This window comes from Peromyscus leucopus, chromosome 10 (genome assembly GCF_004664715.2).
Source record: "Peromyscus leucopus breed LL Stock chromosome 10, UCI_PerLeu_2.1, whole genome shotgun sequence".
Lineage (NCBI taxonomy): Eukaryota > Metazoa > Chordata > Mammalia > Rodentia > Cricetidae > Peromyscus > Peromyscus leucopus.
Window position 1 is genome coordinate 5403290 of NC_051071.1, and position 27067 is coordinate 5430356.

The following is a 27067-nucleotide window of genomic DNA, read 5'->3' on the forward strand; positions in this document are numbered from 1 at the left end:
TAACGAAAAATGTACTAGTCAAGATTTCCAGCTGTTACTTAAAAATCTCACCTTGGAATACACATTAAAACACAAAGGAAATAATTCTTTATATGAGCCATATGTGCATCCATATACTTATGTGACATATATATACACAAAGAAAAAAAAAGAGGAATGTACTTTGTTGACAAAGTAAGCTAACAGTATTTCTAAAATACAAGTAATGCAATTTTAATGTACATGCATCATGAAGAAACTTAAGGACAACCATTTAGATGTCAAGCACAAAATGTCACTTAAAAGAAGGGCCTATGGATAATTCTAAAACATAAAGATTACAGTGAAGACTATTTTATCTGTGAAATGAAGAACTGAAACCAAAATAAATGCTCCTGATTTTACATTTGTATACATTGAAATACATCTGTATCACAATGTAAAAGTGCAAGCATTCCAGAGAACTATGTTTCAAACATAGATAATTTGGATTTTGCACTTTTCATCAGAAACTTCATCCCATTTCCAACTTTTTCCTCTCTGTTTCTGGAGCTAAACTCAGGCAGGGCCTTGTGCATGCTAAGCACAAGGTGCTCTACCACTGAGCTGCACTCTCTATCCTCCTCCTACTTGTAAACAATCCTGTAAACCAGAGGGAGCCCATGAATAAATTTACCTACGGCATACCTTTGACTTCATGGAGTGAAGCATTATTATTGCTATTGCTAGTGGACGTTCTGCCACTATCAAGGCTGGCTGGTCTTGACGCTAAATGAGAAAATCAGGAGACAATATAATGAAACTTCCATCTGAGAGCACTGAATCTTACATTCTGGTCACAGAATGCTTTGAGGACACAATCATGCATACGTCTCAGCCTGGGCATGCTCACAGAATGGTGAATCATACAGATTTCAAAGTAAAGACATTTAGATAGTTCACTAAGATACTTTGGAATGCAGCACTTCTGGAAAAACAGCTGAAATTAAAAGACTGAGAGGAAGGGAGAAAGGAGGAAAGAGTGATTTCTAGAGATGGATACCACAACCTTTTCGAGTTAATAAAATTCCATGTTCCCCTTATCTTTACCAAATGGTACAGATTAGGTAACTTACAACAGAATAGGTTAGGGACCTCTTTGCTTCAGAGATGCCATCAAGTGGAGGAATGTGACCATCTACACTGTTAACATCATACACAGACACATGCATGCACACACAAATTTTTTAAAGTTTTAATTTTATGTGTATGAGTGTTTACACATACCATATTTGTGCCTGATGCCCTCAAAAGTCAGAAATGGGCATCAGATTCCCTGGAACTGGTGTTGCAGATGGTTGTGGGCCAACATGTGGGTGCTGGGAACTGAATCCAGTTCCTTTGCAAGAGCAGCAAATTAACTTAACTGTTGAGTCATCTTTCTAGCCCCCAACATCCTATGTATTAAACAATTTTTATTTAATAATTATTCTCATGTACATGAATGTCTGTTCCATGGCACATGGGGGAGGTCAGAGGACAACTTTGGAGTTTCCTTTCCATCTACCATTACCTGGATTCTGTGGGTTGAGCTCAGGGAGCTGGGCTTACATGGCAGTTAGCTGAGCCATTTTACTGGCTCTCATACTCTATATTCTTCTTTTAAAAAGTTATGTATATATGCATGCATTTATGTATGTGAACACAGTGACTGTAGTGGCCAGAAGAGGGTGTCAATGCCTCTGAATTTAGAGTTTTAGGTAGTTATGGACTGCTCACTGTGGATGTTGGGGACCTAATGGATCCTCTGCAAGAGCAGTATGAACTGCTGAGCTATCTCTCTAGCCTCATGTATCTTATATTCTTATTTATATAAGTGAGGCTATACAGTTAATACTGCTCCATGTTATTTCTTAAAAAAACTGATTAATAATGAAGATTCTCTTAGCATGTTATCTATTTGTTACTAGTAATAATTTCACTTGATAGAACAGGATTTTCCAAATAGGAATTTAAAAATCTAAAATACTCTACACTGTAGAAAGTTTGGCCTTTAGTATGCATTCTTTATCAATATAAGTATTTAAATCCTAATGGTGAAATACAACTCTTATAATTAACCTTATATGAGAATGATAACAAAATTACCTCTGAATACTCACATGAAACAAAAATCTTAAAAGGGACAAATGCAGTATTAGATTAGAAGAAATGGAAGAAGTAATGCTACATTCACTGACTCAATGCAAGAATCTCAACATTCCCATTCAGTATGTAATGTATGCCATCTAAGTTAAGTTCATCGCTTACCATGAACTCTTGATCCCGTACTAGAATCATCACTAATACCCTGTGGACTTACGTCTTCAAAGGATGTAGTATCTACATGAAATAGCAAAATGGATATAAATATATTTTGTACTAAAACAATTTCACTATAATACTTCTACAGAATGTGGATATTATTTTTCAGTCACACACAATACATCTTGATTTAATGTATTCATAGACTCAGGCAGAAACTGGAACTAGAAGAAAAGAGTAGCTCTGATAAGAATTGACTTGTTAAGAAAACACTAGAAGCAATGAAACAGTCTCCCCCCGTGACCCTGCAAAGCAAAGCAAAAACCTGGGTGGTTTTATGTAGCTTTCTTAAGGTGTAGTGCTTTGGGGCTTTAAGAAAGAAACATACCACCCCTCCTCTTTTCCACTCTGTATCTGTTTTTCTTCTCTTCATGTAAGTTCATTAGCTAGTTACGAGAGGAGGCCTACCAAAGATTTTGATTATTTACATACTATCTTAAAAGTTTGACATACTTGAAATTTTCCCCAAATCAAATCTAGATCACAGTTTGATAATTATTTCAGGTTGTCTGAAGAAAAAAAAGTACATAGGGAAGTAAAATTAAATTTTCTGTTGCCAACAGTTATACACACAGTGCAAACAGCAGACGGCCTATACCTTTATTATTAACCAACTGCTTGGATCTGAAGGCGGCAGAAGAGCTGACAGGTGAAAAGTTGATGGCTGTGGTGGAGAAGGCCATAGCTCCCAATTCTTTTCTCCTTTTACCCGTTGGGATATCATCAGGGACCTCCAAATTTTCAGTACTACCTGTCCACTGTCCTCCTGCTAGGACCATGGACTGCACCAGGTCATTCATGGCTGGGATGCAAATGAGAGCAAATGAATCAGCATGGTGAATGGATTGGCTCTTATTCCTACTTTGTATTATAAATGATCTGGCCTGTCTATGAAGTAATGCAAATGGCCCAGCTGTAACTGGAGTAACGACATGCACGCAGCTGAGTGAGGTGAGGCCAAAGGCTGACAAAGTCCACACTCTACCCCCCACCACCCTCAGAAGACAGAAAGGAATTTTACTATGTACAATTGCCATGCTTTTGTGCTGTGATGTAAAATAGAATCAGAAGCCTTCACAATGCAGTTTTGTGGTGATAAAAATGGAATGAAGTAAGATGGAGAGCAATTTTACACAGTGTCATTATTGAAAATGAAAAAGAGTCCTTGGTCAGAGCAGGTTACTGAATAAATTCTTCATCTTTATAAATCAAGTAAATTTACCAATGAATAAAAACCTGAAAGAGATACTCAAAGTAACAGACATTTAATATGATTATGTCATTACCCGTTTCACTTAAAGAGAGAAAGCCGAGATTATTACATAAAGAATGACAAACATTTTCAAGGATTATAGGCCACTTTATTCATTCATTTATTCATTTAATTAGGTTCATTAAGGAAATGAATTCCTATTGCTAAAGGGTTTGTTATATTTTTACTTAAACTTCTTTGGGGAAAACTCTGTATGGCATATAAAATTAAGTTTGTTTGTTTTTGCCAGTTTTAAGAAAGCACTGGACATTTACGAGTATATTACATGTATTACTAAACACATGCATATATATGTATGAGTATACATATAATGCAAATTCAATGCCTTTTTAAAAAAAATATTCTTCCAGCTCCTCATATTAAAGTAAGACTGCACTTTACAAAATAAGAAATTAGTACAGTCCAGAGAAAGGTTAGTGAAAAATTAGTGATGGAAGCCAGTGTGGTCATTTGAAAGAAGCTGAACTGTCATAAAGTCTTACACATGGAACGACGGTAGCAGGCCTTCATTTTGTCTTTATCCTTCGGTCTGTTCCTCAAAAAGGGCAGTCTTTTCAGTGCAACCACTTTAATGTCAGAGCATGAGGAAAAACAGAAACAGGGAAATGAAAGAAAAAAGGGAGAAGAACAGATGGGAGTTAAATGTTGAAATTAAGGACAGGAATGAATTGAATGTTGGTCTCGCTATGTACGCTACATTACAGCTAATACCCTCACGTTGCTGAGGACAGTGAAACAGGAAGCATGCACTCTGATACTGTAAATGCTTAGAAAGCACTGAAGACAACCATGAGGAACATGTATTTTGAAAGCACTGGCTACAGTCATATAAAAACAGGAACTGATTAGAATTACTTAGGGAGAAACCAAATTTCCTAGTTAAATTGTAAAAGTAAACTTTTAAAATTTGGCTATTGGTGGCTTATATTATAAAGGATGAAAAATACAAGGTTTACAAGCATCTACTTTCTTTAAAATTTTTAAGTTTAAAGGCTTTCTTAAAAAAATTAGGAAAACTCATATCCCACTAGAGAATTTTAGGAATATGTATGTGTATATCTATGTCTATATACAGATGCAGATAATACACACATTTATCAACCATAGGGTGGTTAGATATTTAAAGAAAAATAAACTTTAAAAAAAAAGCCTAAATTTTTTTTGTTAGTCTCCTAAAGTTTAATAAAGGAAACAATTATTTACACTGGAATCCAGTGCATTGTTTAGCAGCACTGTGAAGATACACATTCTTTCAACAAGTCTTCCTGCAGATGAAAGAGCAGGTATATTAGGCTCATTTTACAAAAAGTTGGTTGAGAGAAAAAGGAAAAAAAGAATAGTTTGACATTAGCAATAAGTGCTAGCACTAAGTTTTGAAAAAGATAACAAAAAAGGAAACCCAAGATAAGCAAAATGGGAGGGAAATTTTTAAAGACATTTGGGGGCTGGAGAGATGGCTCAGCAGTTAGGAACACTGGCTGCTCTTCCAGAGGACACAAGTTCAATTCCAAGCACCCATATGGCAGCTCACAACTGTCTGTAATTCTAGTTCCAGGGGATCCAATGCCCTCTTCTGGCTTCTGAAGGCACCAGGTATGCATGTGGAACCAGACATAAAGGCAGGAAAACCATTCATGTACATAAAATTAACATAATAATAAATACAAATTTAAAATGTATTTTGAAGGGCCTGTAGGGTAGATTTATGCAAAAAAAAAAATGAAGAGAAGCACTCCACAAAAACAATTTTGTGAATTAAAGGACTACTGCTCAAGTATAGGAATCATTAGAACAAACACTAAACTATATCTTAGTATGGCTTAATATAAAAATAATTATATGTTTATGAAAATATATTATACATAACCTTAATAACTATGTTCTTTCTCAGAAGGTTGTCATCAGCATTGTAAATATTCAAAGCTATTTTTCTGATAAATTGGTAAATATTCACTGAAAGATGTGCAAGCTAGAATAGCTTCTTAACTTGTCTGACTGCTGTGAGGAGAGTCATGATTCATTTAAGCCTTTTAATTTGACATATATTCTTTCATGCTGGGTAAACATAGCTAGTATCAATGATCAAAAAGGAATGAACCAAAAGCAATGTAAAAATGGACACTTAGCTAAAACAAAGCTGAATGGTTGCAGCATGCACATGTCATGTGTAGATACTTTTCTTTTTTTTTCCTTTTTCTGTTTTCAGCTGTTTTTCGAAGACTGCTTTACTGACATGACAGACAGACATTCTTCCAAAATGGGCAGGATAAAAAGAATTTAAAATTTGCCAGGGATGTGATTCTTCTCATGGCAATTATGTTTGAAACATGTTCTTTTCCCAAAGCATACTTATATTAAAGGTACATTTATGTTTATTGAAAACAAAATCTAAAGTTGAACAACTGTAGAAAAGGAGAATATTGTTTCCTTCTGATTTTTATCCTGAATGTTCCAGGAGGTAGTATGAAAGAATTACTTAAACTTCAGACCGACAGAATGACATTTAAAAAAAAAAGGGGGGACCTCTGTGTGTGTATTCTCATGTCTAAATTATATTCTTCTAACTTAGTTAAGGACATACATTACATTTTCTTAATAGGATGTCAGATACTTTTGTGTCTAAAGGCATCAGATAAAACTGACTTATTAGCTACCTCTAAAGGAAAACTTAATGATTTCTCCATACTTGTATTTATCAATTAATAGGTGGACAAGGTTAGATGGCAAAGGATCCCAGATAATAATCATCTTATGTGGTGTTATAGAATTATATTGCTTTCTAGAGATTATGAGATGTATATTATGTGTGCATCTGGATTTTCTGTTGTTAGCACTGACTGACTATCTAGGCTGCTAAAACTGAATTGTGAAATATGTGCTACAGTCCTAAATACCATCATCTCCTTTGGGAGACAATACATAAGGCCATAACATTGTACCATTATTTGAGTATTTTGAGAGCCATCCACATGGATAGCCTACCTGTGAGCGAAGCAGCAGCTGCCTTTGCTTATTCTTTTCTTTTTTTTTTTTTTTTTTGAGACAGGGTTTTGGTGCCTGTCCTGGATCTCGCGCTATAGCCCAGGCTGACCTCGAACTCACAGAGATCCACCTGGCTCTTCCTCCGGAGTGCCAGGATTAAAGGTGTGCACCACCACTGCTTGCTTACTTTTTATTTCAAAAGAATTGTGTGGTTTGTTAGAAAGGGTTTTATGTAGCCAGGCTGGCCTTGAACTTGCTATAAACCAGAAGAAGATTCTGAATTCCAACCCTCTTTCTTCCACTCCCCAGCATTCCGATTATAAGTATGCATCACCTCACCTGCCACATGTATGAACTTATTGACACTGGTAATGATGTGATCAAAGTATATACTTTTCCAGTTATTTTATGAGAACATAGATAGTCAACTGTGTAGACATCTTCAAAGAACTTAGTTTTGAATTCTTTTCTCTTTTTCTTAAATTATATACTTTTTAGGCTCTTTCTTTGGTCTTGCTATTTTGCTAAAACAAACAGTAGTAGTAGGAAACTAAAAAGTCTATAAATTTTATCAGGCATATTATGTGGGACTTGTAAGTCTACTAAAAACTAAATTTTAAATTTATACATTTATATTTCCCCATCTTTATTTCATTTTAACCAAAACTTTAACGAGTATTTCTCAATTTTTTGAAACCAGTTATCTTTAAATAATTCTGTAATTCCTCTTCAAATTAGTATTTATTTTTCTTAACTTTCTCAATATGATAACTCTGTTTCAATTTCATACTACCAAAGCTTATGAGCAAAATCCACATTATAAAATGCCTTATTTTGAGTAAGTTATAAATACTAATGAAATGAAATCTCATTCTTATTTCTTATCCGTATAATTAGTCTGTGAAGACTATTTTAGGAGCAGACATAGCCAGGCTATTATTTCAATGTTCTTTTCACAATATTTTATCTTACTAGCATAATGATGGTTATCTCTATGTACATGTAAGAAAACCAGGTAGTTGTACACTATTGTAGTCTGCAATTAATTTCAGAAACATTAGGTTAAAATGAAACATCATTCATCAGACTAAAAGATTGTTGGAAGTTGTTTTTTAAAAGAGAAATCTTTAGACAGGATTCTAAATCAATACTCTGTTTAAATCACTTAGCACTCACTGCTGCTCTTCTTGGTCCCCAGGGTTTGGCCATCTTCTAAAGAGTTTGACCCTACTGAAGAGCTGTCTTGACTGTCTTGATGAGGCAGCTGAAGAAATCCTTCACTGGAGTCTGAGCGGGTAGGCGTTAATGTTAGAGACTTCTGACGTTCCCGATTAATATCTTTCTTGGACTTTATCAATTTTCTCATTTTTAGAGTAATCCAGTTGCCTCTCCTAATAGAATTAAAAGAATTCTTAGTCTAAAGTTCAACAATAATCCTCATAAAATGATAAGCCTCAACAATACTACAAATATAGTTTTCTTCAAAACAAGATCCATAAAATTTGATTAGTGGTACCTTCTAGGAGGAGATGGGTCATAAAATTTGTATTGATCCATAATTTTTTCTTCTAATTTCTCTTTTTGTCGTCTCAATTCATTTAATTTATCACTATAAAAATGGAAATTATATTTCAGAATATATATTTCGTAATATCTTATACAATGACTATGACCTTATTTTTTTCCAGAACATAAGCAAACACAGAAACCATTATTGGTATCTGAGACCTAAAGTAGTAACTATGAGTTTCTTTTGTATTTCTCCTTTTCTTTAAATGTACTTAAATAAAGGGATGTAGGACTTATAAGTTTCAATTCTACAACAGGAATTATCTGAAACCTTTTATAGTATAATCTCATCATATAATTGTCTCAACATCTTTGTACTGTTATTTGATACTATACAAGCATTGGTTTCCTAACTTTTTAGTCTATCAAACATTCTTTATAATGAAGTATGCTTTACTAAACATAAATTAAACACTTTTATTAGATATGTATTTTTCTAACAATTATTGATATAATAAATAATCTTGAAACTACATCTTCATGTAAATAGATTCTGTCCTTTTAGGCTGAATTATTCATGCTTAACTTACTTTTAAAGATTTAGTTCTGACACTCCTCCCCCAATGGATGAGTATATATTCTATTCTTCACATCCTATTTTCATTTCATGTTTTTGGTAGTTGTGATGGTTTAAATAAGTATGGTGTCCATATATTTATGTGTTTGAATACTTGGTCCATCGGGAGTGGCACTATTAAGAGGTGTGGTCCAGCTGGAGTAGGTGTGGTCTTGTTGGAAGAAGTGTGTTACTATGGAGGCGGAAGGTCTCATATTTGCTCAAGCCACACCCAGTGTGACAGTTCAATTCCTGTTGCTTGAGATCAAGATGTAGAACTCTCAGCTCTTTCTCCAGCACCATGTCTGCCTGTATGCCACCCACCATGATAATAATGGACTAAACCTCTGAACTGTAAGCTAGCCCCAATTAAATGTTCCTTTATAAGAGCTGCCTTGTGGGGGCTAGAAAGATGGCCCAGTGGTTAAGACTGCTCTTCCAGAAGTCCTGAGTTCAATTCCCAGCACCCACATGGCAGCTCACAACTGTTTGTAACTCCAAGATCTGAAACCTTCACACAGACATACATGCAGGAAAAACATCAATACACATAAAATAAAAAATAAAATAAAGAAACTTAAAAGAAAAAAAAGGGTTGCCTTGGTCATGGTGACTCTTCGCAGCAATAGAAACCCAAAGACAAAAGTATTTATTACATATAGAAACATCAAAGATTACATAACAAGGTCTTTTAAAAAGCTTTCAACGCCAAAAAACACTATTTACACAACAATTATTTAATTATGCTTTACTTGAGGAAGGCATGAAGTTTATATAAAGATGAATAGTTAGGTTGTTTTGCTTGTAAGACAGTAGAAAAGACAACATATACACATAAGTGACTATTACATACCAAAGCAATAATAATAACCAAAAAAGTACTGTGGAAATATAATAAGCACCTATATAAGGGAAAATATTTCTATCTTAAACATCTGAAGAAATTCTCATGGAGATGAAGGCTATACTAAGCTGGGTGTGACAATTCATGCCTATAATCCCTGGCACTCAAGGAGGATTACCCACAGTTTGAAGCCAGGCCGATGTACATAATGAGTTCTAGGTCAGCTGGGGTTACACAATACCCTGCCTTAAAAACACACAATGAGGATGGGGTGGGAGAAAGAAAAAAGACACTTTTTGGGTTTTATATCATAATAATATACTTTCACCATATCTCCATATTTCTGCATCGGTGCTTTCCTGGCACCTTTGAGCCTCAGCTTAGCTCGTCTCATTTTTGAAGTTCATTTTGCATCTCCCAGACACAGGTAATCTAGTATTTCCTACATTTATGTAGCCCTTAGGATTTATCTTTTATTTTAGAATTATTAACTTATACACAATACATACTGCATTTCTTGCTTTTTGTTTGACTTTAGATGAGTTTTTTGTTTGTTTGTTTATTTTGATATAGGGTCTGATGTAGCCCAGGCTGACCTTGATTCCCTATATGCCAAGGATGACCTGGACCTTCTGATCTTTTTGACTATCACAAGAGTGTTGGGCTGCTGAAAGGCAAGGACTACAATGCCTGGTTTATCTGAGACCTCTGTATTGTCCACATTAGTCTTGAACTTGTAAAGTCAAGCAGGCTTTCCACCCCAGTCTGTTAACTGCTGAGACTATAGGCATGTATCTTTTTTTTTTAATGGTTCAATTTTTTTAAAATTTTATTTTATTTTATTTTACCATACCATTCAGTTCTACATAACAGCCAGATTCCCTTCTCCTCCCCCTTCCTGCCCCCCCCTCCCCTTCCCCCAGCCCACCTCCCATTCCCACCTTCTCCAGGGCAAAGCCTCCCCCGAGGACTGAGATTGACCTGGTAGACTCAGTCCAGGCAGGTCTAGTCCCCTCCTCCCAGATTGAGCCAAGCATCCCTGCATAAGTCCCAGGTTCCAAACAGCTAACTCATGCAATGAGCACAGGACTCGGTCACACTGCCTAGTTGCCTCCCAAACAGATCAAGCCAATCGACTGTCTTACCTATTCAGAGGGCCTGATCCAGTTGGGGGCCCCTCAGCCTTTGGTTCATAGTTCATGTGTTTCCATTCGTTTGGCTATTTGTCCCTGTGCTTTATCCAACCTTGGCTTCAACAATTCTCGCTCATATAAACCCTCCTCTTTCTCGCTAATTAGACTCCCGGCGCTCCACCAGGGGCCCAGCCGTGGATGTCTGCATCCAGATTCCTCAGTCCTTGGATGGGGTTTATGGCACAACTATTAGGGTGTTTGGCCATCCCATCACCAGAGTAGGTCAGTCCCGGCTGTCTCTTGACCACTGCCAGCAGTCTTTTGTGGGGGTATCTTTGTGGATTTCTGTGGGCCTCTTTAGCATTTTGTTTCTTCCTTTTCTCATGTGGTCTTCATTTACCATGGTCTCCTATACAGCATGTATCTTTTTTTTTTTTTATCATAATTCTCTTAGGGCAGACCCACATGTTTTCTTGTTAGTATTCTGGTTTTAGCAGAATACTTAGGATATAAGAAATTTGAAAAATCCCTATTAAGACAGTATAATCCTCCTTAATGTTACTTGTTGGCTGACAGAATATTGCCAACATGGGTTTCATGCTTACTCCTGGGAAGGACCTGTCCCTGTCAGTTCTGCCCTATTGTGGGGTAGGGTCCTTACCTGGCTGAAAACTGGTATCTGATGATGTGAAAAACCAGGTCTATAAACTGCCAAAGAAAGGCCAGACTCCCTCACAAATCAGCGTGATCCTGAGGGACTCACATGGTATTGTCCAAATATATTTGTGATTGGTAACAGAATCTTGATAATCTTAGGTCTAAAAGGCCTTTTCCTGATCTTCCTGAGGATCACTACCACTTATATGAGAAAGAAGTTGCTGTTTGTCATTATCTTGAGAAGAATGGAAAGGATAAGGATGCTAAATTCCATTTGATTGTGATAGAATGCCAAATTCACTCACTGACTCATTACTGTAAGATTAAATGAGTCCTCACTCCCAAATGGAAATACCAATTTTCTACAGTCCACTACAGCACCATAAATTTGCCTTGTGCACTCAAGCAGTAAGATAATTTTAAATAAAAAAATACATAATAAAACAATGATAAAATAACATCAAGTAAAATGGGCATGGATTTTTCTCTGCCACTAGATACAGCAGTCACATCATGAATAATACTTAAGAATTCAAAACTCTTTGGTACCTACATGTACTGTCTTTGTTCAACATGAAAGAGATCCTTGCTCTCCATGTTTTGCTCCAGCAGCGTTCTGTTCTGTAGCATCAGTGTCTGGATCTGATCCAATAGGTGGCGATTTTCCTCTTCTAAATTTCCTTTAAGTTGGCTAAGCAACTGTTAGACACAAACGTTTATTTTTGAAGACAGGTTTCCATTTTACACAAATCATCTGAAACATCTAAAATGTATTAAGTATTTCACGGAGACTCACTTGATCAGAACACAGACACTATGCTAAATTACATGTTAGTAAGTATACATTAAGTCTTACAAATATTGGGTCAATTATATCTAGTTCCAAAATCAGTGCTTTCTATCTTCAGATCTGTTCAAAAGTTACACTCAAATAGTTTACCTTCTACTTTAGTGGCTAAGAAGTAAATGCTTAATAGGATAGTTAATTCTCAAATCTATACAATAAGGATGGCTTCTATCCTGCCAATATTACCCCAAGGATTTAGGTAAATAAAGTACCTGGTTGTAACATGGTAGTTACTTAATACAGCTTATCCTTTTCCCAAGCAATGTTTTCAAATAAGCATAAAAGTCTACGAATAATTTGGGTTAGCTTGATAGAAGAAAGTAATTTAATCAATGATTGGTATGAACAGTTACTTTAGGCTTTTTGTGAAAAGTCAGCAGAAACTGGAAATATACCCTAGCTAAGCCACAGTTTACAAAACTCAAAGGAATTATTCTAAAAACTTATTATTCCTTTTAGGGTAGATTTCTGAGCCCCAGCATCAGGTTCCAACCATCTAGAAACAGCCTAGAGATCTGAATTAAAAGCAGCAGCAACAAACAAGCAGCATAAGCCTAGCAACTACTGTGTTCCTACTTTCTAAAGGGGAAGTAAGTATTTAAGCTCTGGCGGGCGGTGGTGGCGGGGGCGCAGGCCTTTAATCCCAGCACTTGGGAGGCAGAGGCAGATGGATCTCTGTGAGTTCGAGGCCAGCCTGGTCTACAGAATGAGTTCCAGGACAGCCAGGGCTACACAGAGAAACCTTGTCTCGAGAAAATAAACAAATGAACAAAAAACTATCAAAGGCAGCAGGAAGAACGGTACTTAGGAATATACATATTGAATACACATAATACATAACAGTAGATACGACTTTAGTACTCTGTTGTTTTGTCTATTTACATGTTATAAAATTAAAAGGTGGTAAACTTGTCAAAAAGCTGAAGGCATTCATTTTCTTCCCTATCTAAAGTTTTGTTTAGTTTTTGAGACAGGGATTCATGTAGCCCCAGCCACATAACTTGCTATATAGCTGATGGTGACCCTGAACTTCTGATTCCCCTGCCTCTACCTCACCATACCTACTTTATGCAATGCTGGGGGCTTCATGAATACTAGGTAAGAACTCTATCAACCGAGCTACATCTCTAGTCCTGCTATCTATACCTTCTCGCAGTATGAATTCTCATTCTACTATCAAGCAGTGAAAGCTATATCCTGTTATAGTGATTCAAATGAGAATGTCCTCATAGGCTCCAATGTTTCACCACTTGGTCCCCAGTTGGTGGCACTGTTTGGGAAGGTTTAGGAAATGTGGCCTTACTGGATGAAGTACATCACTGTCACTCTGGGTAGACTTTGAGGTTTCAAAATCTTGTATATTCTCAGTTCTCCCCTCTATTTTGTGCTTACAGTGAAGAATATGAACTCTCAACATCCTGCTCAAGCCACCATGCCTGCTGCTCGCTACCACGCATTCTTCCTATGACAGACTCTTATCCCTTTGGAACTATAAGGTCAAATAAACTTTCTCCTATAATTTACCTTGTTCACAATGCTTTTTCACAACAATAGAAAAATAACTAATATACGTGTTTTCTTGAACTTGGAATAGGTTTGGCCAAGAAAAAGTGAAAATAACACATGAAAATTTCAAGTCTAGGCCCTAGCCATTGTGTGTGTTTCTACTCAGAGTATTGGGACCTGCTAGAAGGTGGGAAATTATGAAGAACAGAGAAGAGAGTGTAGAACACCACAGACCAACCTGCCCTACAGTGTCTCTTCCAACTAAAGATGCAGAAGTGCACCTTTGGGCTTATCTATTAGTGGGTATCAGCATCTTTTTGAGCCAAAAGAAACATTTACTGCCCGTCATCGCTGAAGTTCCACTGTTATTCAGCATTATTGTGACAAAGATACAGTCAGAAAGAGAGAAAAATCTAAGTGTAACATTGTTCAGTAAACTGTCACAGGTTGTGTTCAGGTGTTGAACTAGAACCCAGATCAAGAAACAGAGTGTTAACTGTACTTCAGAAAAACTCCTGTGCTGCCTTCTAGTTACCAACCTTCCTTACCAAGGTTAACTCTCATCCTGGCCTCTTACAGCAGGTTAATGTCTCTACCTCTCCAAATCTTAATGATAAATCATTTCACACCCAGCCAAGGGCTAATCTTTTATTTAAATTACCCAAACTTCCAGCTCACCGATCGTTCAGCATTCCATCTAACAGCGGCAATTAGGTGAGTTCCCCTCTCGGTTGGTGTAAACGTTTCCCTGGGTCTGAGGAAGTGACTGTTGAGTGTCCGGCACCCCTCTAGTACTCTTGGAAGTGGAGGTACCTCAGTCACGGTCTTTAAGGCTAGGGCTGGCCCTCCTCACCTGACCACACACCCATCCTCAGAGCTGCAATCAGGCAGTCATAAGCATCCCTTCCTGTGCTCTTCATCTTCCCACAAAAGGAGCCACACAAGTCTCCCTTTTTCAGCCATTTCCTTTGGATGAGTCCTTTCCCTCAGAGCTCGGTTTTCTCTCATCGGCTCACTTCTACCGAAGCCCTGGTACCAGGCACCTGAGTCTCTCTGTTGGCTTAGCCAGGCTAAGCTGGACCCCCGCTGGGTTGGGTGACGACCCTCTGGATAGCTTGGTCCCTGTTTGGTCCTCCCTGAGTCCAGGGGACACCTACAGGCTGCAAATGACTGATTTCCTCCCCTCTCATCCATGGGAGCCCTGCACTCCATACCTTCTCACACCCCCTTGGGATGCCTCCTAGAAAATCTCAAGCCTTTAAACCTGGCTCCTGATTTGAAAGGCCCTAAACTTGTTCACCTATGCAATGAAGTTTGGCCTCATTATCCTTTAGATAATCAATCTGAATGGCCATATAACGGCACACTAGATCCCAATATTATACAGGACCTATACAACTATTGTGAGCGATCAGGGAAATGGAAAGAGACCCTATATGTAAAAGCCTTCTCTTACCTTCACTCCAAGCCTTCTCTCTGTGCCTCCTGTTCCCCCACCCAGCTATTGCTAGCTATGAAGTCAGAGCAGGATGAAACAATTTCTTTTGATCCAGCTAATGAGCCTCCACTGTATAAACCAAAGCCAAAGTCCACAGCTTCCTCTCCTCCAGTCCCCTCAGTTTCCCTTTCTCCGGCCTCAGAAACAGGTCATCCACCAGGTCAACCCTCCCTGGCACCCACTTTCAGCTCACCCGCAGCCCCTAGTCCTCCCGCTACTTGTTCCCGCTCTACCTTGGGACCTCCTGTACCTCCCCGATCTAAACCAGCCCCTGTGCTACTTTTGCGAGAGGTTGCTGGGGTGGATGGTCTAGTCAGGGTAAATGTCCCCTTCTTGTTATCTGAGCTCTCCCAAATAGAAAAAAGGTTAGGGTCCTATACTGCCAATTCTTCCACTTTTATTAAAGAATTCCAGTACATTACCCAATCCTATGACCTTACCTTTGACGATGTCTATATGATCCTTACCAACAATCTCCTCCCAGGCAAGTCTGGGAGCAGGCTAGGGCTCATGCAGACGAACTCCATCCAACAGATAACACCTACCCAGTGGGGACTAGGGCAGTCCCGGACCAGGAGCCTGAATGGGATTACAATAACCCAGGGGACATTCTAGCTAGGTTTATAACCTGCCTTCTAGCTGGTCTCTGCAGGGCTGTCCTTAAGGCAGTAAATTATAAAGAAGTCCAAAGGGTCATCTAGAAAAAAACCTGAAAACCCATCTGAATTCCTCAACTGCTTTACAAAGGCCCTCTCACAATGTACCAACCTGGATCCTGAGACCTCAGAAGGAAAGCTCCTTATGAAGCCAACCTTTGGGTCACCCATTACTGTCCTTTCTCCTCACCATCTGTCACACCGTTTAACATATAAGGGCCTTCTAACATTACCTCCCTCTCAAGTTCTCTCCTTTCAGGTGGCATTGGTAGAGAATACAACACTGACTTTTCAACCATGTCCACCTCTTAACATCTCAAATCTTCTCTCCCAACCAGTCCTGGAATACTCCCCATCACACTCATGCATTGAAACTCTAGAAGAATTACTACCCTATCCGATACATCTGCAGGAAGGAACACTACCTCAGTCCACTTATATATGGTATACAGATGGCAGTGCCTTCCTATATGATGGAGTACGTGGAGTAGGATATATAATAATCTCAGACACCATAGTGGTCAAAACACAAGTTCTTCCAGTCCATACCACAAATCAGCAGGCTGAACTGATAGTTCTAACCCATGCTTGTCAAACAGAAAAGAGACAACCCCCAAAACTGTATACAGACCACCAGCCTGCCTCTGGTCTCAGAATAATGAGACCTCATCAACCTGTCAAGGCCCATGCCCCACCACATCAGGCTCGTGCCCTACCTCTTCCCACTCACTCATATTGCTATCAAACTCTACATTTGGAGATTTAAGATTCAAGAGACCAATGCCCAGCATTTCAACCAGACCACTCATGTGGTAGGGTCTGGAGACTGCTGGAAACATAATGCATATGCAGGAAAACACTCTGCCTGTTATGAAGAATGAAGAATCTTTTACATTCTGATTAAGGACCCATGGCACTCCAACTGGAAAATGGGAGTCACTGGGAAGCTTTACTATAGCATCTATCAAATCCACCCACCATATATGCTCAAATTATAGAGGGCACACATTCCACTCTCTCCGTCCCTAGGAATGGATAGAGTAGAATTAGTCCAAGCTCCTCAAAGGCTCTTACATCCTTAATGTACCCTCTTTTCTTGATCCTACCTCCTTGTCACACCATCTCTTGTTTCAGACCCTAACTACCACATATCAACTATTGAGTGATGCTTAGGCTGACCATTTTGGAGAATGCTGGTTATGTGTCCCCCCAAGGTCAAATGTTCACCTACTATTTTTAGGCCTCACCCATTGTCCTATTAGATTCACTGACCTTACCACTTGTTAATTGCTCCAAGCCAAATGTCACTACTACCCTTTATCTCTCTCACATTCCTTTCTTTGGTATTACAGACTGCCTTAACTCCTCAGGAATATATTTTGTGGGTACTCTGGATTCTGCAAACTGCAATAATACCATTACCCATGGTACTGTCACCCAGCCCTTATGTCCAAACATTCACAATGCCTCTGTTCTCTGTGGTACTCAAGTTTATCACTGCTTACCTGCTAGGTGGTCTGGGCCTTGTACCCTGGTACTCCTGTTTCCCAAATTAGGGGTGGTACCTGGTGAAGAACCCTTGCCAATTCCCATCACCAAGTTCATAGCAGCAAGGCATGACAAACAAGCCATCTAAGTAATGCCCTTTCTAGCAGCCCTGGGCATAAGTGCAGGTACAGCCACCGGAACAGCAGGACTGACTACTTCCCTAGCTATTTACCATCAGCTTTCCTTACAATTCATCCAGGATTTCCAACGAGTAGCTCAGACCATCCTTACTCTTCAGGAGCAAATAGAGTCACTGGCCACCATAGTACTACAAAACTGGAGAGGATTAGATTTATTAACAGCAGAAAGAGGTGGTCTTTGTCTCTTTCTTGGGGAATAATGTTGCTTTTATGTCAACCAGTCAGGGGCAGTGAAAGATAAGACCCAACAATTCCAAATGGATCTTCAAACTCAGAAACAGCTTGATACCTTTAGCCAGTGGATCACTAATAGATCACAGATATGGAAATGGATGCTACCCTTCTTATCCCCCTCTTTTCTTCCTTTTCTTAGCCATACTAATTGCACCCTGCCTCATAAACCTCTTTGCTAGTTTTCTTCAGCAACAGATTCAAAATATTTCTAACCATACTCTGATCCAGTTAACATTACAGGATTACCAGCCCCTATTGACAAAGCCAGAGATCTGCAGAACCTGGCTACATCCTGAGGAAGGTCAAGACTGTCCCAAGAACCTCGACACCCCAATTCAGCAGGAAGCAGTCTAACAATAACTTCACCCCCTTTCTACCCCCAGCTGCTTATTACCCTTTTCAAACCTCAGCTGTTTATTACCCTTTCTGACCCCCAGCTGTTTATTACTAAACAAAAAAGGGGGGAATGTAGGGAAAAGGGGCTGGCTAAAGAAAACCACCCTGACCCTGGAGCCCAGACCTAGGTAAAGATGGCTCAAATCAGGGCAGAAAGAAACACAGTTTGGCTCAGTCAGATCAGAGCCATCTCTTCCCCTGACCAACTGACTTGTAAAAACAACCAATCACAGAGCAGGACATAGAATCCTGGGCCCCAAGTCAACATCTGGTTGACTCCACCCCCAAGGCATCCTGTGAAAACCACCCTGCCTAATCAGTTAGAAAAAAAGGCTGTTCTCTCCTCCCTGGTAGAAGCAGCTACTCTCCTTGACTCCTCCTTCCCAAATAAATCTCTTTCTCGAAAGTTTTGGGTGTGAAGATCTTCATTCACTGACATAGAGCTTGCTGAGACGTCCCTCAGTGGACAGAGCAAGAGAGAGCTGAAAAAGTAACACTTTTCTCAGGAGCCAGAGGAGATTGCTACATTTCTGCAGGGGTTTCGCCTTTTGCAGAGTGAAGCAAAAGAAGCAACATCTTAGGCCAGAGAAGCAGAGCTCTGCTAGGAAGCCCCCTTAAGTGGGGGTTGAGCAAAGCTTAGCTGTAGTGACTCTCCAGGAGAGGAGCAGGATTGCTATATCCTGTGGGGAGACCATCCCCCATCACAGCCGGTATACCCTGACTTTCCTGAACAGTCAGGAGACCCTTCCCTGCTGAAGCAGTTCCAGGCCTGGCTTTCCTGAGAAGTCAGAAAAATTTCCCTTCCAGGATTGGGCTGCTTCTTTGCAGTTCCAGCAGTCAGAGCTGTGCTAAACAGCTCCAGGTCTCCAGGACACCTTCAGGGCAGAGCTGTTGTTGCTCGAGGTGTCCAGGATACCTCGCCCTCCAGGGTTGAACTGTCTCCTTGCAGTTCCAGCCGTTAGAGCTGTCCTAAGCAGCTGAAGGTGTTGCCTGACTCCCCAGGCAGTCAGGACACCTCTCCCAGAGTTGTTGCAACCAATTTACTTACACTGGCCTCTTACAACAGGTTAATGACTCTACCTCTCCAAATCTTAATATCATTTCACACCCAGTCAAGGGCTAATCTTTTATTCAAATTATTACAATCAGCTTGGGCAGAGAGCCTGCACCCTCTCTAATCTTTGCTGAGTAGCCTTCTAGATCATCAGGGACATGTGTTATGTTACCAAACTCAGTGTAGCTGTCTCATTTCTTGAAACTCCTAGTTCGATTTCTCACCAGTTCATCGGTCTATTTGCCTAAACCAGTATCTGAAAGTTGACTTTGATGACTCTCAGAGACAGGGATTTTCTCTACTCTTTACCAAATCAAGTCTGTCTTCCCAACAGAAATGCTACTGGTTTGCAGTGTGTCCTGTGCTCTCCTAGAACTACCAGTAAACAATCCCTCATAATCTACCCTTGCCCAAAGGAAAAAGAAAGCCAACATTTGAAACTTCTCAAATGATACAGAAAACCAGGAAGAATGATTATTTATTCTAAGTACATGTAAACCACCATCTCTACATAGCAACTATCAACACTGTACTATGACAGTTTATTTACATTTGCTAAATTAATATTATGTGGTACATTTGTGGAAACATGGGGGCTCCACAGTGAAGAGCACTGACTGCTCTTCTAGAGAGTCCAGGTTTGATTCCCAGCTTCCAGTTGATAGCTCACAACTATCTGTAACTCTAATTCCAGGGAATTTGATGTCTTCTGGCCTTTGCAGGCACTAAACATAAAGAAGGTAAAACTCCCATATACATAAAATAATAAAAACCTAAAAGAAAAACTGCACTTCTCTTTACTTTCTCCACCCTCTTGCAATGACTTCTCTGCTCCAAATCAAGTCAGTATCAACCAGGGAAGGGGAAGAGAATAGAGCAGAGAAGCCGCACGGAACAAATGCAGCATGCTACTAAACTAAAGTACACCTTGACTTTTTTCTGTATGCCACTCTTTTGAGTTCTGGAGTCCTAAGATGTGGCTCCCCACCCCCTCCGGTATTACCTAATTGTTTTGCTGTTTACTAAGGACTGTTTCTCACTCATTCTAGAAGAATCCTAATTATATAAATATTTTTAAGACTCAAATCACAGGTAGAATGAATGCTTTAAACTTTCTGAGCTCTGTTGGGTATTTAAGTGTACATGATTACAAACTAATTTTCCATCCTACTGGTTTATAATTTCATGCTACAAGTACAAAAACGTTTTTCAATAAACAACCACATAATGTGACAATTTGAAAGCATCTGGACATTTAAGTTTAAACAATTAATGAAAGGAGATGAAATAAATACAGTTTTTCTTAATTACTTGTGAATTTTAAGTATGTGTGACCAATCCTTTTACACACACCAGTAAGTCTATACCAAGTATATATCATTGTAATACGACTTACTACTTTTTAGGCATGCCGTGACACCTAAAAGAAGAAACAATGATTGAGTCTGTTGGCACTCACCTCACACTGGTTATTTAGCTTGGTAGATGTGATATCCAGCTGCTGATATTGCTCCTTTAGCTTTGAAAATTCAGCTTCTAATCTTGTTTGTTCCAATTTAGAATTATTTAAAAGACTTTTCAAATTTTTATGGTCAGTTTGCAAAATTTCAGTTTCTTTTAAAAGTTGACAATATGTGTGATTTAACCTACAATTAGAAATCATAATAGAAATATTTCAATAGTTTTCACAATGTGAAAATGCTGTTAATATCATTCAGACATATTTAGAAAATGTACATTTTTTGCCAGTTACTAATTGATCAATAATCAGTTTTTCTCCAAAAATTAGTATGAAAAGGAAAAATGACCAATTTGGTTATGATTTCATGGAAATTTCAGACTCTAAACTAAAAATGAACAAAGATCAGGTTAAGCTAATCAGTCAATCCAGTATTAAATACTAAACCAATATGCTGGCTGAAAATTGAGAAATACAGGCAGTAAACAAATTATACATATGTAGCTTTCCGTAATTGTGGCAAATTGTTAATTTTTATGTAATCCCCACTTACCACTTTAGGAAAATAAAGTTATAGCTCTTTGTCTTCTCACAATTTACCTTCAAAACAAAGTTTTATTGATCTCTAAGGACAGAAACTGACACATTGTTTTAAAACAAAAAAAAAAAAGTAAATAAATAAGACATTATAGGCCGTAAGTATTCCCTGTAGCATTATACTTCCCCACACCCTACTAACTCTTCAAAATATTTTACTTTTTTTTAGTTTGGGGGCTATCATGCATGATACAGATAGCTGGATTTGTTCCACTAAACTGGATGTAACCTGCCAAGTTTATGTTACATCATTAAGATTGGATTCCACAAAAGGGGCACAGAGAACAAAGCACAATTTTGCCAAGGTGGTGTTTGTCCAGAATACCTAAGAGTTCACTCAATTCATTCATCAAAGAATTCAAGTCAACTTACAAAAATCTAAGCAATGAGATATTTTAAAAAAATCAAGACATGATGAAAAAATGGTGAAACCCCTCATATAGCTGGCAAATATACTATAAATAGGTGAACTCTATGAACAAAAGCATTATCACTCATACAGCTACCTAGTATATATCAACGCCTATGTAGGAAGTCTGGTTTATCAGAGATACTAATATGAGTGAGACGGCTGCCATTAAAGCCAGCCACTCAATGAGCTCTAGGTTCAGTCAAAAAACCTGTCTCAAAAAACTACGGTGGCACTCAAGAGAGACAGCTCAGCAGTTAGTAGTGCTTGCTGTTCCTACACAGGACCTGGTCTGATTCTCAGCATCAACAGGGCTGTTTACAGCTGTCTATAGGCCTAGTTCCAGGTGATCCAATATCCTCTTCTGACCTCCAAGAGCACCAGGCATGCACATGAGCAAAACACTAATACACATAAAATAAAATTTAAAAGTTAAAAATAAAGTAGATGGGCTAAGAAGGTGGCTCAGTGGCTAAAGTGCTTGAAATGCAAGCCCGAGGGCCTTTCTTGGGATCCCAGAACACAGAAGTGCAGAATGGTCCAGGTAGCCCAGTGTAAATCTGGTCTTGGAAATTGAAAGCAGGAAGGCAAACAGAATAGTGAGACTAGCCACATCTGTGAGCTCTGATTTGACTTGGGAGATCCTGCCCAGAATGACCTGAGTGGAAGGGTATTAAAGAATGATTTCCACATCTGTCTTGCACCTCCACATGCACCCCACATACCCCACTCACGCAAACATTCTACAACATCACACCACACAGGAAAATGGGAAAGGGTGAAATGAGTCAAAGACATTGGTGCTAACCGCTTACTTCTATGCTCTCACAGATCCACACACAAACAGGTAAACAAATACATACATACACACCCCAAAACCTCCTAAAAACAAGTGCTAAAGTAAATTCTGAATTTTTTAATATTGTCCTTTAAAACGATAGTGCCAAATGAAACTTTCTTTGGGATTATCTGTGACTAAACAGGCTATTTAGAATTGTCAGTCCTAAGATAAGGGGTGTGTGTGTGTGTGTGTGTGTGTGTGTGTGTGTGTGTGATGTAATAGCTCTTTCACGTTTTACTTAATAAAGCCTTTCTTTTCACAGAACACAGACATTAACAAATACATGCTGGACAAGAACAGGCTTGAGACACAGAAAACACTTTACTTGAGACCACTCATCCCAAGCCTGGGGCATTCTTTTAGTCAAACTCATCGTATCAGATTTCTTTTTCATTTTGACTAAGTTGTTCTTCTGGAGGTTCCACAGAAATGTATAGTTTGATGCCTGGAAAGCCCAACTAATGTCCATAAACTATTCTAGTTATTTTTAAAATACCAGCAATGGTCAGCTACAAGATGAGACTTGACACTTCTCTGAAGTTTGGTATGTAATAAAAATAACCCTTCCTCTCTCTATCACTTGTCACCATACAGTCTTCAAGTGCCTGGGCTATCCATACACCATCCTCTATAAGCTACAGTCTACTTTAACTTTGTACTGTGCTTTCTTAAGCTCAACATCTTCACAACCGAATATCTAGCTATGATAAGTATAGGAGACTAAATTCAGAATTTGAGTATCAAGATGAAGATGGTTCTAGTGATTTAGGACCTTTCAGAAAGAAAGGAAGAGGGCAAGATAATTAATTATAAAGTTGAGTTGTGTACATGTGCACCTGTACACATATGAACATGCACACAAACATGTAAGATGGGCTGGGAAGATGGCGTAGTTAATAAAGTGTCTGCTGCTCAAAATAACATAAAAAGTCCATGGTAAGTCCAAATTTTGGGTGCTATTATAAACACACACACATACAAACCACAAACACACACACACTCTCTCTCTCCCTCCAGAGATAAGGGATACAAGGTAAAATACAAATAGTATCATTACCTATCATTTTCACCACAAAGTTTCTTGTATTCTGCAGCTACCATCTCATGGTTTTTGCTCTCAAGCAGCATTTTTTCTTGTTCCATTTTGATCATTTTTTCTAAATCTTCCAACTGTCCTTTCTGTTTTAATAACTGATTGTAACTGGGGAGGGAGAGAGAAAGTTAGATATTTAACTTTAAACAGTTCTAACAAAGAAAATATTTTTAAAAAGAAGGAAATGATTAATTTAACAAATATTACACAAAACATATGTAAATTTATATAAATTCACCTCATAAATTATCTGAGATAGGTTTAATGTATAAAATTTATTACACTACCCAAAAAATTTGTTTTAAAAAAACACAATAAAATATAAATTACCGGTCTTCAAGGTCTTTATGTTCCACCTCAAGATTCTTGTGGGCAGACTTTAGGGTTCCATGTTTAGAGATGAGAGATTCATAGTCTGAAGCCTGCCGTTCATGAAGAAGTTCCAGCTTTTCATGATCTTTTATCAGAGAATCATAAAGAGATTTCAAGTCTTCTCGTTCTTTGATTATAGATTCATTTTCATTTTCTAAGGAAGACTGTTGGATTAGAAGCTGTGCATTCTGGTTCATAAGTGAAGTACTTTGTGAATTAAGGGTGGAATTTTCAACCTGTAAGAATGTATGTATTATTAATGGTGTAAGAAGAAGTTGCCAAGCATGGTGATACATGTCTTTAATCCCAGCATTTAGAAAGAGGTAGGCAGATCTGTGGGAGTTCAAATACTAAATGAGTGGGTGATAGTGAGAACAAGAAGTTTATGTATGCAGTGGCATGCACGTGGAAGCGAGAGGACAACTTGCTGGAGTGAGTTCCTACTATATGGACTGCAGGGACAGAACTCCAGGCCTCAGGTTTAACAGCAAGCACCCTTACCTGCTGAGGCATCTTGTTAGTCCTTTTTTTTTTTTTTTTAAAGGACAGGGTCTCTTCCTAGCCTAGGACTTACCTTTAGGCAAGGCTGGCTAGTAAGTGAGCTGCAGGGTTCCACCATTGCTGGAATGGTAAGCATTTGCTACCATGACTGGCTTTTTTGTGACCTGACTAAACCCAGGTCCTCCCGACTGGGCCTGCTTTACTGCCTGAGCTAGCTATCTCCTTAAACCCACCGGTTGCTCTTTTCCACAAAGTTACAATGTTAACTTAAATAAGCTCTAATTACATCACTGCAGATATATTCATATTCTAACAGAGTAATTTGGATTATAGCTTCCCAAAGAATTAAGGTTACTTGTGTGAACTATTTTTGGAAAGTCTCTGTAGTGTCTAAATTAGCGTTTACTTCACCACGTGGAACCAGTTTCCCTTCTCCAGTCTGGACTGCTATGTGTGAACTGCACTGGTATTGTTAAGCTGAAGATGGATCCTTTGGATTACATCAAATGTATCCTTGAAATGAAATCTAAAGACAAAATTCCTATGTTGTATACATTTCAAAAACTAAACTTCTAAGAATGTTTTAAGAATGACATAAAGAATATTGTATTGCAATCATACTCTGAAATAAGGGGTTTGCACACAATTGATTAGAATCAACTTGTTGAAAGGACAGAAAGATCATCTTCACTTGTACTGTGGGTGAATTTAGTAATTTATATAGACTTTGACATTTCAAATGTTCATATTAAGAGTCTGGCATAGAAGCAAACGAAAATATTTCCATCTACCTTCCATTATTAAATTCACTAAGGAACAGTGTTTACATATCTAGGTTTCCTTACTATAAGACTATATAATTAAAATGTTTGGTACAACCTGAAGTTTGGCATTCTGTGTTTGGAGAGTGGTATTCTGCTCCTGTAAGGACACTGTTTGCCTCTGAAGTGCAAGGATCTGAGCCTGCAAGTTACTGTTCTGCGTCTCAAGCTGCTTCAGTTGAGTCTTCAGTGCTTGCTTCTCTGCCTGCAGCGTAGCATTCTTCAAACAAGAGGAAGATACCACACTCATTAAAAATAAACACAAGACAGTCTCTTTAACAGGTAATGTATTTAATAAAATGAGCTTGAACAATCTTAAAAAAAGAAAAACCTTCCCCCTTAATCACAAGTTGTAAACATTTAATGTATAAAAAGGATGTAATATTTTTGTAACCTTAAAATACTATTGTGCCTGTGTTTTGTCTGCTTTATGATGTCCTAAAATAAAATATTTTCTTCTAGTGCTGAGGGTGTAGGGTAGTGGTAGAATACGTGTCTAGATTGTATCCAATTAAAAAGGTGTACCTTTTCCATGCATACATGGGTTAAGTGGTGATCCTGGGTTAGAAGGAAAAATATGTACTTTCAAAACAAACATACTTGGAAGAAAGCAGATTTACACAAATAATTTGAGCCATCTATTAGAAAAATGCAGTTCATAATGACCTGCCAGGCATTACATTTTGTTTTCCTTTTTCTAAGATATAAAACTCGCACTAAAACTATATTTCAACTGTAAGGACTTCTGAAGTACATCCAAAAAATTATAACATTTTCAATTTTTCTAGCATATAGAGCTATATTTTCTTCTTATGGTTAAACAAGTGAATTACTATATTAGTCGTGGACATTAAAATGGTAGGAATGGATATTATACATTTAAGATTAATTACTTATAAATTACATTTCCTAAAATCTAAATTTTTACTAAAAAGCATAACCAAAGAATCTACCATATAACAGAAATAAAACTTTAATATACAAAAAAACCCTAATTAGGCTAACTACTTACTATGTAGTACTGACTACATAGAAAAATGATAAAATGAATCACAATAGTTCGGCTGTATCTTCAATAGAAGATAAAGAAAACTTCACTTTTTTTTTTTAAAGATTTATTTATTTATTATGTATACAGCATGTATGACCAGAAGAGGGCACCAGACCTTATTACAGGTGGTTGTGAGCCACCATGTGGTTTCTGGGAATTGAACTCAGGACCTCTAGAAGAGCAGTCAGTGTTCTTTAACCTCTAAGCCATTTCTCCAGCCCAAAAACTTCACTTTTATAAATATAAACAACAAACAACATATCACTGTGTAAAATGGAGGTTGTGATTTGACCCCCATAAAATCAAGACTGAGGAAGCAAGGTGTAGATGTGGCTGTAATAACAGCCCGAATCATCAGAAACTGGGAGACAGGTGAGCAAGACTGTAAGTCTGAGCTACATATGGAGAACCTGTCTCAAACAATAACCGAAATAGCAACAAGTAAACACACAGAAGCTGAGGCAGATAATTATACTGTTCTCTTTTTAAATCATCTGTTGAGAGGATGAAAAAAAAAAACATCTTGTTCAAATACACACACATACACCCCTACACACCCCTACACACACTACACACACACACACACACACACACACACACACACACACACACACACACACGTTTTATTTTTGTTTTTTGAGACAAGGTTTCTCTGTAGCGCTGGAGCCTGTCCTGGAACTCACTCTGTAGTGAGTTCAGGGCTGGTCT

General features: G+C 38.3%; 1 protein-coding gene, 1 long non-coding RNA gene and 1 pseudogene across 7 annotated transcripts in view; 2 read left to right on the forward strand and 1 right to left on the reverse strand.

Annotated features, from left to right (window-relative positions):
* Nucleotides 1–27067, reverse strand: part of Ccdc88a (coiled-coil domain containing 88A) — a 162281-nt gene that overhangs the window by 8780 nt on the left and 126434 nt on the right. For 4 of the 6 annotated variants that reach the window (XR_003736777.2, XM_028891525.2, XM_028891524.2 and 1 more), the window contains exons 19-29: nt 25367–25528; nt 23945–24222; nt 23579–23722; nt 20675–20861; nt 11890–12035; nt 8094–8186; nt 7754–7968; nt 4078–4161; nt 2921–3124; nt 2269–2340; nt 667–747 (exon numbers count right to left, since the gene is read on the reverse strand). Coding sequence is in view for 5 of the 6 variants with exons in the window: in XM_028891525.2 (XP_028747358.1) it covers nt 667–747; nt 2269–2340; nt 2921–3124; nt 4078–4161; nt 7754–7968; nt 8094–8186; nt 11890–12035; nt 20675–20861; nt 23579–23722; nt 23945–24222; nt 25367–25528 (1666 nt within the window). In the remaining variant the exon portion in view is untranslated. The remainder of the gene's footprint in view (nt 1–666; nt 748–2268; nt 2341–2920; nt 3125–4077; nt 4162–7753; nt 7969–8093; nt 8187–11889; nt 12036–20674; nt 20862–23578; nt 23723–23944; nt 24223–25366; nt 25529–27067) is intronic. The other 2 variants (XM_028891527.2, XM_037208914.1) reach the window with 2 other exon arrangements.
* LOC114708304 lies at nt 11237–11881 on the forward strand (annotated as a pseudogene).
* Nucleotides 12042–13706, forward strand: LOC119088615. The gene is made up of 2 exons (XR_005092275.1): nt 12042–12773; nt 13578–13706. It is a non-coding gene; the product is annotated as an uncharacterized LOC119088615 (long non-coding RNA).